Consider the following 15,211-nt stretch of genomic DNA (forward strand, 5'->3'; position numbering starts at 1 on the left):
TAGTGGCGGCGGTGTTGGCATCGTGTAAGCGGCAGTGGTGGCGGTCACGTCGTAATCGTTGGCATTCGCAGCGGTGGGAGTATCGGTGACATTGGTGGAGATGGCGACGTTGGCAGCTGCAGCACGAATCAACTTCTCGTTCTCGTGACGCAGCCGTTGATTCTCCTTCTCTACGAGGCGGATCTCCTCATGCAGCAGCTGTGGATGCTGCACCATCGCCCTCTCATGAAGCAGCATCTCTCGAAGCAACGCCTCATTGTCCTTACGCGTCGCCGCCTCCCTCACCCTCAGGATTGCGTTGTCGTCTTCCACCGAGCTTTTTATTTGACGCAGCTTCACGTTTTCCTCGCACAGCATGGCGTTGTAACGCTCGGCGTCGGATAGGTTACAGCTCCAACGACGCCACAGGATTATCTGGATCACAGCCATCATCACTATCGTAATGCCCATCAGCCGTGACACAGCGCATGGCAAGGGGTCTATGTTGGGCTTTGTGCACAATAGAGTCGGGATTGGGTAGTTGGCACCGTGAATCAAGGGGAACATGACAAACGCCATGACCCCAAGCAGGAGCAATATCTTGACACGGGTGCTGCCAACGAGAAGCCAGTTCGAGTGTGAGCGTCACGTGCGAGCGTCACGTGTATATAGCCTGTGACGATTTATGACGTCATCGCCGGATGTGACGCGCTTAGAATCCGATACCTGCCGGTGACGTCAGCTGACACCGCCCCCAACAAATTTTTTTGGAACGTCACACAAGGTCTGTGACGTCATGAGGTGCGCCCTCATTAATTATTAATTTATTTCTCACGCGGCGGGGAGGATGACGGCGGGGGGGAGAGACGGGGAGGGGGCGGGGTCGGTAGCGCGTCCGCGGTGTACGCGTTCCTGTCGGCCATCTTACACAGGGAAAACTCTCCCGCTTTGGCCAATCCCCGCGTCCCGTTTCGGCGTGCGGGGGAGGGGGGAGGTGTGAAGTGGTGACGTGTTGATGACGTCATCGCCGGCTTGTCCATTCACAGCAGCGGGCGACGCTTTCCTTGCGTAAGATGGCCGCCGGCGGCGGCGAGTCGCGGGTTGCGGCGGCGGTGGCGGCGTCGTTCAGGGCGCACATGGGGCGCTCGTTCCCTTCTCTCCGAGGCAGCGAGAGAGGCGGCCTTCGATAAGCTCCGATAAACAACACCCAGCTAACCAGCGTGTCTCCTTGCCACTGCTGCTGTTGTGTTTGTTACGTAAGGGAACCGGCCGGCTTGGCTTCACAACCACCACCACCGCCAACAACAACCACCACCACCACCACCACCTTCCCCTACGAGGTTTCAAAGCTCTGCGGGGACCTCTTTGCGGGCTCTCTCGCTCGCTCGCTCGCCCCATCGTTCATGGCCGTGTCGCGGGGAGACGTCGTCTACCAGAAGGGGCAGGTGATGGAGAAGCCTCGCCTGCACCTCATCTCCCATACCTCCTCCTCCTTTGTGTTACACGCGCGCCACGCATCCGCTGCTGGATGAGGGCCTCTGCACACGCCGTGGGGTTTATTCACTTGTCCATACCTCACCTCGCCTGGTCTGTGCGCGTTGGTGCGAGTGGGAGGGGGGGTAGCGTAGAAAGTCAGTCGAGTGGTGGCTTGCGGATGTGCTTTTGTTTGCTGTGCACCGCGAAGTAGAATGAACCCGTTACTTTACAGACGTTACTTTATTGACGTAACCTTTTAACGTTACTTTAACGGCGTTACTTTGCATACGTAACGTTACATACGTTACTTTACTGACGTTACCTTACTTACGTTACTTTTGCGCGGTACGCTGTATGGGCGTGCACGGTTGGGCTTACGTGCATTGTACAGTGACACTACAGTGCTGTGTGAAGTCAACAGTGCACTGCTTTGTGGCGAATCAACAGCGGTGGTCACATGCGAGTCACCCACTCGCCGCCCTAGAAATGAGGAATTCCCACCACTGGCTCGGTATATAATGTCCCCTTGCTGGCATGACCATACAATCAGTTTTCGACGCGTACTACATTCAATTAGCCTGCAAGTTGCGAGTGTCAGCACTGTATGGAACTCGAGCTTTCACTCGCCCGCATTCACAGACCCGCTCTGACCGGCGTGGTGAAGTATGGTCACAACAGGCGCCGCAATGCGCCGCCCCCTGGTCCAGCAGTGGACGTCGTCACTTCTCTCACACAGCGCTCCGGGGACGCCGTGGGTCTCTGTGCGTGGCACGTGCGGCCCATGTCGACTCAAAGGGGTCGTGGTGGTGGTGATGGTGATGGTGGTGATGATGGCCGTGGTGGTGGTGGTGGTGATGATGGTGGTGGTGGTGATGATGGTGGTGGTGATGGTGGTGGTGGTCGTGGTGATGGTCGTGGTGATGATGGTGATGATGGTGGTGGTGATGATGGTGGTGGTGGTGATGGTGGTGGTGATGGTGGTCGTGGTGATGGTGGTCGTGGTGATGGTGGTGGTGATGATGATGATGGTGGTGGTGGTGATGATGATGATGATGGTGGTGGTGATGGTGGTGGTGACGGTGGTGGTTGTGTGCCCTTTGTAGAGTGACGATTCTGACATTTGGGACGACACAGCGCTCATCAAGGCGTATGACAAAGCCGTCACGTCCTTCAAGGTGAGCGAGTGTCTCCGACTCTGGCTGCGAGCTCAACTTTCTGTATTTGCGCGGTCAGGGTGACCCTGAAGTGGTGACGGTAGTTTTTGTATTAAAGTATCACTCGTGGGGAGTGGTAGTGCAGCGGTTAGCGCACTGCGTGACCAACCTGGCTACACGGGTTCGATTCCCGCTCACCGCCAACACCGGTGACGATGATCTGAACCGGTCCTGGGCCTCCCCTAGGTCGACTCAGCCAGAAGTGGGTACCTAATGCGGTGTGTAAACATCGCCACTGGGGAGACAAAGGTGGCCGGGCGTGGTGCTGGCCACCCACCCCCTCGTGTGCCATGCCGGCCTTTATAGGTGCTCGCTAACAGCACTTGCCTCATATACGGGGGGTCTTTGTATCGCTTGTCTGCGTATACTTGTACTCTTCGTACCTCTGTGTTCGTGTACATGATTATACAGTAGTTACACCTTGAGACACAACACACCCTGTTTCAATGGATACCCGGGAAAGCCCGACAACATAACACACTTCGTGTGTCACGTGCACCACCAGTGGTTAGAAAACTAATTTCTTTAGAACTACATTCTAGTCCCCCGCACCTCTGATGAGCATGGTTGGCTACGTACGATGCGACAGAAATTCAACATACGTTCACCTTCGAGTACTGTGTTATCATTCGATGGTAAGCGCCTTGCTCAAGCTGATATGACTGTTTTTGTCTAAACGAACTTCCTCACCAGTGGGCAGTGAGCGTGCACAGTGATGCGTGCGCAGGTTGGAAACATGTCGGCCACAAATATGAATGGAGAAAATGGGCACAGTGGTTTGCCAGCATTGTTGCTAACTCAATAAGTCGGGATATACCTAGACTAGTTATAAGAAATGGCACTGGACGTTGTGCCATAGCAAAGTGACATAGGATTTCTATAAGGCGCTTTTTGAGTTGATGAGCCATTCAAAAGTCATGTAAATGCGTACATTGATACGCAGCTGGAATTGCTTCTAAATCCTCTTAATTATCCAAAAAAGTCACTCATGGTCGCTTTACGAGCCGTTCCAAAGTAGTACGTGTATGTACAGACGCAGATCAATACACCGTCTTAGAGCAGGGGTGGGTTACCTACGGCCCGTGACTTCATCACTGTATATGGCCGTGGCTACACGAAGCCCAACCAACCTCAACTAACCGACCGTGCTCTTTCAGACGGCGCTCAAAAATGGCACGGCCACTTGTGAGAGCCCCAAGATCTGCCGGGAGACGAAGTCTGTGAACAAGCGGGCGAAGACACGGAGACGGCACAAGAGGAACAGCGTGTCGCCCTCCGACAAGGTAAATTTCGATGTAAAGCTTTCGTGACTGCAGGGATTCATCTTCTTGGTTCTTTCGGTAAAGTCACGTAGAAGGGAAATAATAAAATAATAATAATAAAACATAATAAAATAATTCTCATGACGTTTCGGCCACAACGCAAGCAGCCGTCCTCAGGTGAAGAACAGGTCTGTCGGAAAGACAGTGTCAGAGAGAGGTAAATATCCTGAAGCAGAAGATTAGTGGTGCTCTGGATGTGGCTGTCACGTGTATTTGCAAATGTGATTTATAACTTTGATCATTACTTGCGTGATGTTAATAGTTGTCTTCTTTGTCGTTGTGTCTGCTGTCAAACCTATTTTGGTCTTTCCCCAATATTCTCCACAGGCCACCGCTTCTGGTATTTGGCATTGTCAAATCATTGTAGTGCTGCAGGGCAATCTCAGGGAGAAGATCCATGAGGTTTGCTTCTCCTGACAAGCAAATTATTTAATGAGATCTCCTTTGCCAATATTAAATTATGATAATCGGGATTTCCCCTTTCTGGTTTATTGCCTGAAAGGGGAAAGCCCTATTATCATAAGCAAATTATTATTTTGTGCAGAAGCCCCCCCATGATTTCGTGAGAGAATTGCTTCTGCCGAAATCCACTCAGTCTGTTTAGGCTCCACCGTGTGAGCCATTTTGAGTTGTAGCCAGATGCGAGCTCCGTGTTAATGTGCCATTTTATTGAGGGACTACTGTGCGGTGTTATCTCCGTGCGGTCTGGGACTGTTTTGTTGTTTTTGCTGCCTTGCCCAAGCTTGATAAATCGGACTCCCGTAATTAATAAATTCCTTATTTATATTTAGTGACTTGCTAACCATTTTCTCTAATATTCACTCCTATCGTTTCATTTGTATTGTTTGCTGTTGTACCTTGCTGACCTCCCCATTCTGGACCATCTGTGAAAAGGAGCTTCATAGCTCATCGAATTCCTCCAGTCTAAATAAAGATTCTCATGTATTTTTTTATAATTCAGTGGGCTCACATGACATTGATTTATCCAAGACAGAGGTTCTTTGCAAGCCATCTGGCTACCATGAGAGGTTCGTTCATGAGGCTATTCACATATACAAACACAGAGACGATTTCAACCGAGAAGATGGATTCTGGCTTAGCAATCATTGGAAGGATTTGATAAACCATTTCGGGTCTTAATTGATTGTGTTCACGCTTACGGTGACTTTCAGACCGCATTCCATTTTCTGCTCCCCCCTCCTCTTTTCCGAACATAGATGGACTCGTCCATCTGGCCAACTGCCAAATCGCTGTCTGTGGTGCTGACGTTAGGAAAAACCGCCACTTTTTTCAAATTTTCTTGCTGTGGATTTCACACCTGATGACGATTGCTTGTGTTGCAGTCGAAACTTCGTGATAATTTTTATTGTTTTATATTTATATTATTTTATTATTTCCCTTCTACGTGACTTTACCGAAAGAACCAGGAATATTCTCATGCATGTTTGTTGAACTGCTTTCGCACTGTACATAGCCAACCGCGCTAGTCAGAGGTGCGGAGGAAGTACAAGAAACTAAACACAAAAAGCAGTTCTAAAGAACTTAGTTGTAACTCTAGATGTAAAAGTGCACAGTTCCAGTGGCTTCCTAATATTGGAAAGGAAGAGCGTTCCAGATGGCCGCAGAAGCGCATCTGAAAGTGCATGGTGAAAAATCTAGCCAAAAGTTTGATGGTTAGCCAAACGGTCCCTTTCAGTGTTCCCTGCTGCGACGACACTGAGAACAAGGAACACAAATGATACGTAAGCATACACAGTCCTGCGGATGGCAATTTTCCTCAGCTAAATGCCAATGTCGAGGTCTTCCCGCCACGAGAGCGCTTCAGGAGAGAGTTCATGTAGTTTTTTTTCTTCCGTTGGTGGAGCGCAGACTACAGCGGTTTACTACGTGGAGACTTAAGGCAGCCAGGCGTGGTGCTGGCCGCACCGTCGCCTTGTACGCCATGCCGTCCTTCATAGGTGCCAACAGCGCTTGCTCCAGTGGCACGCGTCGGCTGCACGGGGGAATCGTTGCCCGTCTTTGTGCCAACCTCTCGTTTGCCAGTGGAGGCCGGGTGACCTGTGCCAGGCTGTCTGGTCCGAGGACGGCGTAGTCTACGACGCCACCATCAAGTCGGTGGACGCCGGTGCCGGCACGTGCGTCGTGGTCTTCACGGGCTACGGCAACGAGGATGAGATGGAGCTCGCCGATCTCCTGCCGCCAGCAGCGGAGTCCGCCGGCGGGGAGAGCGACACGGCCGCGAGCTGCGACGCTGACGCGGCGTCCCAGGGCGGCAAGGTGAGTCGGGGCGGCGGCGATTCGGATGAATCGATTCGTTAGCTGCCTTTACCGCTCAAAACATGCAATGCGGCAAATGTTCATTTGCTCTGAGCCAGTGGTGGAAAAACCCGACCCCCCCCCTCCCCCAAGGCTTAAACTTGTAACTTTTCAAGAACAGTCCTGGGACCACATTGACCATCTTGCACAAACCAAAATGGCGATATATGGTCAAACAACTCCCATGACCCAATACGGCATGGTGAGACCTTCATCTGTCAAGAGGGCTGTAAATTATAGCATAATTCATTCATTGTGGTGGAAAGGAATTTTTTGATACATTAGGGAAGAAAAGCAGCCTAACCCCTAAACGTTGGCAGCGACGTGGTTCTCCCCAGGACGTGGACGCAGCCCTACGTTTTATACAGCCGTGGAGGTGAGGAGGTGCCTTTCTGTCGGAGCGTAACAATACGAGTCGGTTGATCGGCAAGACGAAGATTTGTTTTCTGCGTGGGGAATTAAAGTTGTGGAGCGTCGTTGAACCAAATGCATTGCATTTCAAGAGAAGTAAAAACATAAAGAAAACCCGCTTCATGAAGGCAATTTTTATCGATTTTTAAGTCGGATTACAAACTTGTCTGCCACATGGTTTAACATTCTAGCAGATCTTTGTATTTTACGTGTGCCAGTGGAAGTACAGTGGTGGTGTGGTTGAGTGCACTACACCCCGAAGCCGGCGACTTGAGTACGGCCAATACAAGTGGCTAATATTTAATCCTTTCCTGCGCCTCACCTAGGTTGCCTCAGCCTTAAATAATCACCTGGTGTGGTGTGTAAATATCCACATTTGGGGAAACAAGGGCAGCATTGTGCTGGCCAACCATCTCCATCGCGTGCCGTGCCGGCCTTAATAGATGCTCTCAAACAGCATTTGCCCCAACAGTCTGTTAAAGGCTATGCGGGGGATCTCTGTTATTGTGGAAGTACATGCCGTATCAACAATGCAGCGCGTTGTTTAAGGCCCATATGTAATGTTATGTAAATACAGATATTACCTCTTCATAACGAACCACTTGCGAACCTGGAATGAACTTAAACTGGACCTGGAGGAAACGCGTGACGACGATAATGTATAGCTGTATATATAAAAAGGTTTATTTGAACAGGTATCCTAATCAAATGCTAAATTAAAACATGACGTACATTATTAATAGAACACAAAAGAAAAACCCATCAATGATTGGATGTTTGGCAGCGAGCACGATCGTTAAATATGTAGGGTGGTTAAGGTAACCCGAATGCTGCGTGGAAGTATATACGCTACTGCAGCTATGCTCGTAATAAACGAGCTGTCGTTATGAGCATGGTCCGCTACAGGAGGTCAAGCCGCAGTCATTTAAGCAATGCAGAATCGCGCGAAAGCGCCTCTCTGATGTGCGTTCCCGTGTGTGCGCCGACTCCGCAGGAAAGCGCCCCCTCCGCCGACGACTACGAGATGCCAGGCAGACCCAAGGATGGGCACGGAGCACGGAAGAAGGGGGGGCACAAGCAGAAGCACAGCGTCCCACCGTGGGACTACCCGTCGCCACCCTTATCCCATCCTCCCCCCTTCCCTGGCTTTCCACCTTACGTGAGCACCTTCGCCCGGTGGGACACTTGAGCTTTGCCGCGCGTGTCGTACGGAGACGCGAGTGTTGTTGGACGAAGAATTAAAAGTGATTGTTACATGCCGACGAGAGCGGGTAATCGATCGGCAGGTCGCATATCGTGGGGGAAAGCGTGTAGACTCCCGCTTTTTTTCCCCGTCTGGCCAGCGTGAAAGAGTAGGCCAAATACCCCCTAAAGGGGCTCTCTATGCCAGCAGTGGCTTGGCAAAACATTGGAGGAGCTGCATCTTTGCCTGAGTAGAGCTACCGCTCAGCAGTTTGTATTCACTCAAACTGTTGGTGCCTCGTTTTGTTGCGTTTGATTTGACATTTTTTCATTTTGTTTTTCAGTCGAACGCGTGGGGAGGATTCCCACCGCCTCCTCCACATCTCTCTGCAGCAGCTCTTCCGGTAGTTGACACACACATGGCCGCTCCAGTCGATACGCTGAGAATACGCACAAGTGTGGAAATGTTGTTACTTGGCTACATCACGAGAAAGCCCTTACACCAGGAAGGCCATCACACTCTCATTCAGAAAGTTTGCGACGTTGGGGTGTTTGTCGCTCATTGAGTGTTTTTGTGTGTAGGGGAATCCCGAAGGCCCCATGGAGAAAACTATTTTTACGAGACGAAAGCACCACAAAGTTTTTCTCAGATGGATTCAACAATGAATTTGCTGTATTGCCATTCCCCGAGTATTTCACAGCCCACTGGATTTGGGAGTTTTCGTGAATTTCGTGTCATCCACCAACCATTCCCGTCAGTGCTGGATTAGATGCGTGCCCAATAATTAATATTGCGAGATTATTTGGCTGCTATAAATACCCACGTAAGCCACTTCGTTTGAGTGGGCAATCAAGAGGAGGACCCCAATCCAGATGGTGGGATACTGTGGAAGGAGACCTCGGAGGTAATTTGTCAATTTGTAACAACTGTAGAATCAAAGGGAAGTGGCGATGAGGCATGACGGCATCAACCGTGCTGGTTGTGGCGAAGTCCGACTTGACTCTGGCCGTGTGGATTTGTCTTCACGGGACGGCACCCACGGATCTTGGGTTTATACTTTTTGGTTTAGGTTAAGTACACGTAGGTAGAAAATAAAATAAATTAAAATGGAACCGCCACAGTGAAATTACACCTGAAGATGGAGGCTTGTGTTGCTTCCGAAACGTCGTGATCTAATTTAGTTTTTAATTTATTTTATACCTACGTGACTTTACCGAAAAACACAAAGTATGGATCCTTGCAGTCATGAAAACTTCAAATCTGGGATCTTGGGTTTGTTTCTGCCGGCTCCCAGATGATTCCACCTCCCCCTCTGCCTCCGAGCGCCGCCTTCCCGGATGACGATGACGAGGCTCTGGGCAGCATGCTGATGGCGTGGTACATGAGTGGATACCACACCGGATACTACCAGGTAAACACTGCACGGCATTTCAATACCGCATGGAACCACTCGGTGTCCTTTATTCCATCGTGGGTGAGCGCAAAAGAAGGACCAACCGTGAGAAACTTCAACAATCGGCTCGCTAATGAAGTGGTGGGTACGACCTGTAATTGGGGCATGGCGCTTATTGAAAATGTGAAGATTGTTTCATTTAACAGCTTGTTTGATTTTACACTGCCACTCAATTGGGGATAAGATGTCAACGATTCCCTTCTAAAATGAGTGCAGGACTTGGCTCCGTCTTCATTGGTGGCCCTGATCCATTCATCACGATTATATGGAACAAACACCGTTCGGTTACACGGTGCTTCATACACACGGAGAAACGTCACTCTCGCTGATCGCTCCCGTGGCCTCTCAGCTGGTTATTAAAGCGTGTACGTGCGCCGTGCCGCACTTGATAGAAAGTCAACTTAAATACTTCTTAGACACCGCTACACAAGTGTTGAGGGTCGATCGTGTGGCTTTGGTTCTAGGGTCTGAAACAGGGAAAGAAGGATGCGATGGCCGGGCGGGGCCCACGCTACAAGTAACAGCAAGGTGAGCTCTCCCCGAGACACTGGTGGCTCAGTGCTGATTTTGGTGAAATGTTAACTCCTTCGCCTGGTGTGCAGGAGGTTGTGGGCTCCATCCTGATGCTGACGACTAAATATTTGGAGTTTGCATGTTCTCTCCATGGTCACGTGGATTTTTTTCCGGGTCCTCCGGGTTTGCCCTCCACATTTAGAAACACGCCCTTAAGAGTGTTTGGCTGCTATAAATGTCCACGTGATGAGCTGCGTCGTTGAGTTATCATTAGTGGCCAGGTCGCTTCTGAAAAAGAGCTACGTAGCTCAGTGGGTCTTTCCCGGTAAAATAAAAAAGTTGATAGTTTTATGGGTCTGTACTTAACGTAGGACATGAGTTTAAAACTTTGTTAACGAGTCTGTAAAAAATTGTGCAGAGCTTATACATAAATTATTTTCACTCGTTGTAGTAAAGCACAGCACGTAGTCTTACAGCGGTGATGTCACCTGTAGCGCTTTGTCAGTCGGTGTGCCTGAAAGTCACTTGAAAGTGTTTTAATGCACTCAAATTACGGTTGAAAGTATGAATGCTTTGTCTCTATCCATCTGTAAAGGATTGGGGGGGGGGGCACGGTAATTATCGTAATGGTGATCCAATATGAACGAAAATTTATCCAAGTTGTGATGTTATTGGGGACTAACTCTTTAGACAACCGCAAAACATTAAAGTGTTGGCCAAATCTTGGTGAATAGGATCTCGGGATAGAGAGATTTTCAAGATTTTCCTTGTCTGCCTTCCATAATTGCTCTATTGTTTACATCCTCTGTTATGTTTGGCAGTTGTATTCGGTATATACGATAAAATACAGTATCACTAAGGATGGAGTCATTCATGAATAATAACTTATCCACTTAAAATGAAATAATCCCTATGACAAACGCATGTCGCAAAAACGCATGTCGGAATCCGTGGGTGCATAGGATTTTACTTTTTTCCCCTTCCCATAACAATGCTTCGTGAACATATTTCACCGCCTTGGACACACGATCGTGTTTTTTTTTATTGTTGTTGTAATGTTCTTACCCGCCCTACTGGACATATGTGAAAAAGAGCTTTATAGCTCATTGGATTCTGAGGTATATATCTACGAAGGGTTCTGAGGAATATATCTACGAAGGAAAGTTGTTTTAGAGCAGCATCTTGTATTTCTTCCTAAAAGCATAAACGGCTTCCCGCCTAAGTGATTGTGTTTTGTGTTGTAGGGTCATGGAGCTGGGATCACGATATTTACACAACGGTGAGAGCACTGGATGCAAGGCCCCATTAGAAAATACTTTCTACTCTTTTGTGCACAATAAAAGTCTCGATCATCTGCGAGTGGCAATCGTTAATTCCAAACGGCACCGCAAGGAAATCAGTTGGAGTACATGGCTGTCTTGATCAGCTCAAGCCGATTGTAAACCCACGTGACTTTTGTGGCCCCCACCCCCTGTCAAAACACTCTTGCTCCGTGTACCCAGCTTTTGCTCGCTCCTTCCTCCTCTCCCCTTGGGGTTTGTGTTCAGTTTGTTGTCCTTCACCCGCACCTCCGATTAGCGCGGGTGGCTACGTACGGTACGAAAGAAGTTAAACGTACCCGACATACTCTCATCATCTCCGACATCTTTGCCCAAGTCATTCCCCCCCTCTTCCCCCTCCCACCCGGCGCTCCTTCCTGCTGCTCATTGAGAGCCGTGCCCTCTTTGTCCGTCTTGGGGACTTGCGTCTGAACATCCCCTTCCTGGGTGTCTTGCCCCTTGTCTGCCTATCGCGCAACTGACTCGACACCCCTTCCCCAGTGTGCCCATGCGTAAAGAGTCTTCATCTGAAGAAGCTTCATGCAGTGAAGAAACTTCCCATTTTCCTTCAAGCTGAGCCATTGCACCGTCATGGAACTGCCCTGGGAGATGACATCACTGAGCTGCCTTTTGTGTCTTTTCGCTCGATGGTTTAATGCCGTTAATGAGCGGTTCAGATATGCCAATGTTATAATTACACACTTTATTGCTCAGAGGTTGGCTGAATCCAATGAAACAAAGCATCTATTTCACACACGGGTGTTGTTTTACTGTTCATTGATGGCCTATGCCGAGGTCACGTATTATATATATATTTGAACCTCGTTGACTTGTGGGTTGGCTGTGCCTGTTCAAAAGCAGCATCGTGGCAGTGCTGGCTCAAGGCTCAGCCGAGCCCAAAAGCCACGGGGGTCCCCCCCCCCCCTCCCGTGGTCCCCCCCCCCCCCCCCGTGGTGCCCCCGTGGTCCCCCCCCCCCCTCTCCTTTAGTCGGGCCGAGTGGTGGTCGAAATGTCACGTTCCTATCGTGGGGGAGTTATTGACGACATGAGGCATGTAACAATTCCTTGATTCATTAAAGTGAACTCATGCGCACAACACATGCGAAGACATAATTGACTTTTCCTTGTTTGCTTTTACCCATAATGCCCTGCAGCAACGCGCGAGTTTGTTGTGCGGCAGTTGCTTTTTTTTTGCCTTGAACAGGTTCCCATAATGTATATGGAGGGCTCTTGCAAAAACCACGTCGTAATCCAGCACCATTTCGTTCAACAAGCCTAACTTCTGGTGAAACCCAGGTTGAAATTACTTCACATTTGTGTATGTTGAACTTATTTATCAGAGGGGTCCCGGTTTTGGTTTGCTAAAAAGCTGTTTGACTGGTGGACGCAAGTTATTTTTGTTATTTGTGGAGATAACTGTTTATTTGCTTTTATCATACATGTATTCCATTTGCGCTTATAGGAATTACGGTTTATGGAAATTACGTTGTTACATTTAGGTATATGTATCGTACAAAAACTGTCTGAATGTTAAACTTCTTTCACACAGTACGTAGCCAACCAAACGAGAATAAAAGGAGAAAATACACGAGGTGGTACACGCGCCTATATTCTAGAATGACTCAATCTTAATGATTAAATCTGGGGCGTGGTGTTCTGTAATTAAGAGGCCTCGCGTGAAGCAAGCACTGCCTGTTGCGATGACGATGGCGGACTGATGATTATATCACCGATCTGCACCGCACAAGCACGGTTTTTCCCGGTTGAGGTTTCGGCCGTGCACGAGTGCAGAATTTTCCGCGACGTGGAAGCAACGTAGGCAAACCTCAGTCCTTATAAAACACCTGCTCACTCCCGAGCAGATAAAACCACACGCTTGTTAAAATGAGCAGTCACTACCCAACCCCACCCCCACTCGGGGCTTGTTATAAAACATTTATTGTATAAAAAGTGAAGATTTGGCAGCTTGAAGCAACGTTTTCCTGTTCACCGCACGAGGCTACGCGGACATGACGCCGCATGTTTGAGAAAATGCCCACGCGTGCAAATCGTGGGTTAGGAACACTGTTAACCAATGTACAAAACGGCAGTTGTACTGCCCCCTCCCCAATAACAAGAACCTCTGCTCCGTTGTGCACTTCCGCTTTACGAGGTAAACGACCGTTGAGAGACAAAGTCCCTTTGGCGTGGAAGACTTGGGACACGTGACCATTATTGCAGAGAATTTTTCAAATTGGGGTTTGGGCTACAAACGTTGAGGAATTCCAAAATAAGAAATTGGTAAATGTACATAATAATAGTTCAATTTGTAACGCGCGCAAATTTGCAGACGTAGTGGCCGCAATTCAGAGGCGCGGAGCCAAGCTCAGTCGCTCAAAAGCATGATTGTAGAGGTGAGTTTTTAAGTCTCTCTGGAAGGAGGCGATTGAGGTGATGCTGCGAATGTGCAGAGGGATATCATTCCAGACTGTTGGGGCTGCCACCGAGAAGCGGCGCGTAGACATGACCATCCTGGATATTGGTATCAAGAGGAGGTCGTGAGTCGCGCTGCGCAGGCATCTTGCCGTGTGCTGAGCTGAAAGTTGTCAATAATGAAGAAAGGTACGGCGGGCAGGCGGATATGAAGGCGTTGTGGCAGAGGCAGGCGGATCTTGTATGTGACCCTACTGGCGATGGGGAGCCAGTTGAGAGCACGGAGACAAGCTAGTGAGTCGAGACGAGGATGAGTGTGGGCAATGACGCGTGCTAGGTTATTTTGTAGTCTTTGAAGTTTCTTTAGGTTGCCAGCGGAGGTCCGGACTAGGACGGAGTTGCAATAGTCAAGGCGAGACCCAACTATGCAACATGCCAATGTGTTGGCAATTTTAGTAGAGATGAGAGGACGTATGTGTCTAAGAGCCTTCAGGTGAAAGTTACATGAGCTGATGATATGGTTGGTTTGACGGTCGAAGGATAAAGTTGAATCTAGGATGACACCGAGGTAGCTGAAGTGGTCGGTGAACTTGATGCTGTGACCGAAGATGTGTATGTGTGTGGGGAGTGCTGCTGAATTGAGACATTGCTTGGTACCTAACATGATGGCCACTGACTTTTTCAGATTAAGGGCTAGGTTGTGTGCAGTGAACCATTGTTGCACGGCGGTGGTACATTCCGAGAGCCTCTCGAATCCAGATGCATTGCTAGAATCGATGGCGGCGAATAGAATCGTGTCATCCGCGTATGAGTGATGCTTAACACTGAAGCTTGCGATGAGCCGGCCGATCGGGGAAGTGTAGGCTGTGAAGAGCAGGGGACCTGGAACAGAGCCCTGGGGAACCCCGCATAATGCTGTTGTTTCAGGCGATGTGGACATGCCCACCCTGACTGAAGACTGCCGGTCAGAAAGGTACCAAACTATCCACTTGAGTGCTGAGCCGCATATACCGAAGTCGGATTTCAGGAGGGAAGTAAGCAGCGAATGGTTGATGGTGTCGAAGGCTGACGAAATGTCTAGACTTACAAGTGCAACAGTTGAGCCGGAATCAATGATCGTTAAAATGTCATCGAGCACTCTAGTGAGTGCTGTTTCTGTGGAATAGTTTTGATGGTAAGCTGACTGGAAGCAGCAGTAATTTGCGGAGGAGGTGATGTGTGGTTGTAGCTGGGCGAGGGTTAGTCGTTCAAGGAGTTTAGAGAGGTTCGAGAGGTTAGTGATGGGATGATAACTAGATGGGTCATCCAGATCTAGACTTAGAATTTTCTTGCAGCAGTTTGGCACTGGCAATTTTTTTGTTTTCTTCCTATGCCTCGTTGCAAAAAGAGCCGTATTACCAGTAAGCATTCCGTAAGGGTTCCTTGCCATCATTTTTTTTACAGGTTTCATCCAGGTTGCGTTCTTGGCAACTCGGAACATTCAATCCGAATTCCAATACCCCAATTCTCATAGATCCACACGTCACGTTGTGGAGAGAATCAGGATGTTGACGATGTTTACCTGTCCACCAATGGTGGATCTTCCACAACCAAAACTTCACCACCGTTAATGA

At 49.1% G+C, this 15,211-nt stretch overlaps 1 protein-coding gene across 1 annotated transcript; it reads left to right on the forward strand.

Moving 5' to 3' along the window:
- Nucleotides 1-1,060: 1,060 nt before the first annotated feature.
- On the forward strand, nt 1,061-12,282 carry LOC133355085 (survival motor neuron protein 1-like). Its single transcript, XM_061572381.1, has 10 exons — nt 1,061-1,424; nt 2,559-2,630; nt 3,827-3,952; nt 6,035-6,268; nt 7,713-7,877; nt 8,245-8,304; nt 9,196-9,312; nt 9,819-9,882; nt 11,112-11,146; nt 11,688-12,282. The coding sequence occupies exons 1-8, from the start codon at nt 1,383-1,385 to the stop codon at nt 9,873-9,875; spliced, it is 873 nt and encodes a 290-aa protein (XP_061428365.1). The 5' UTR covers nt 1,061-1,382; the 3' UTR covers nt 9,876-9,882; nt 11,112-11,146; nt 11,688-12,282.
- The last annotated feature ends 2,929 nt before the right edge of the window (nt 12,283-15,211 follow it).

Source organism: Lethenteron reissneri, chromosome 50 (assembly GCF_015708825.2).
Source record: "Lethenteron reissneri isolate LAM-NWPU_2019-01 chromosome 50, ASM1570882v1, whole genome shotgun sequence".
In the NCBI taxonomy this organism is placed as follows: domain Eukaryota; kingdom Metazoa; phylum Chordata; class Hyperoartia; order Petromyzontiformes; family Petromyzontidae; genus Lethenteron; species Lethenteron reissneri.

What these genes read in the sequence shown, in the direction of transcription:
- LOC133355085 (XM_061572381.1), top strand. Translation starts at nt 1,383, where the DNA reads ATGGCCGTGTCGCGGGGAGACGTCGTCTACCAGAAGGGGCAG. An exon ending in TCCCTGGCTTTCCACCTTAC is followed by an intron (nt 7,878 to 8,244) that starts GTGAGCACCTTC and finishes TTTGTTTTTCAG; the next exon opens with TCGAACGCGTGGGGAGGATT. An exon ending in ACCACACCGGATACTACCAG is followed by an intron (nt 9,313 to 9,818) that starts GTAAACACTGCA and finishes CTTTGGTTCTAG; the next exon opens with GGTCTGAAACAGGGAAAGAA.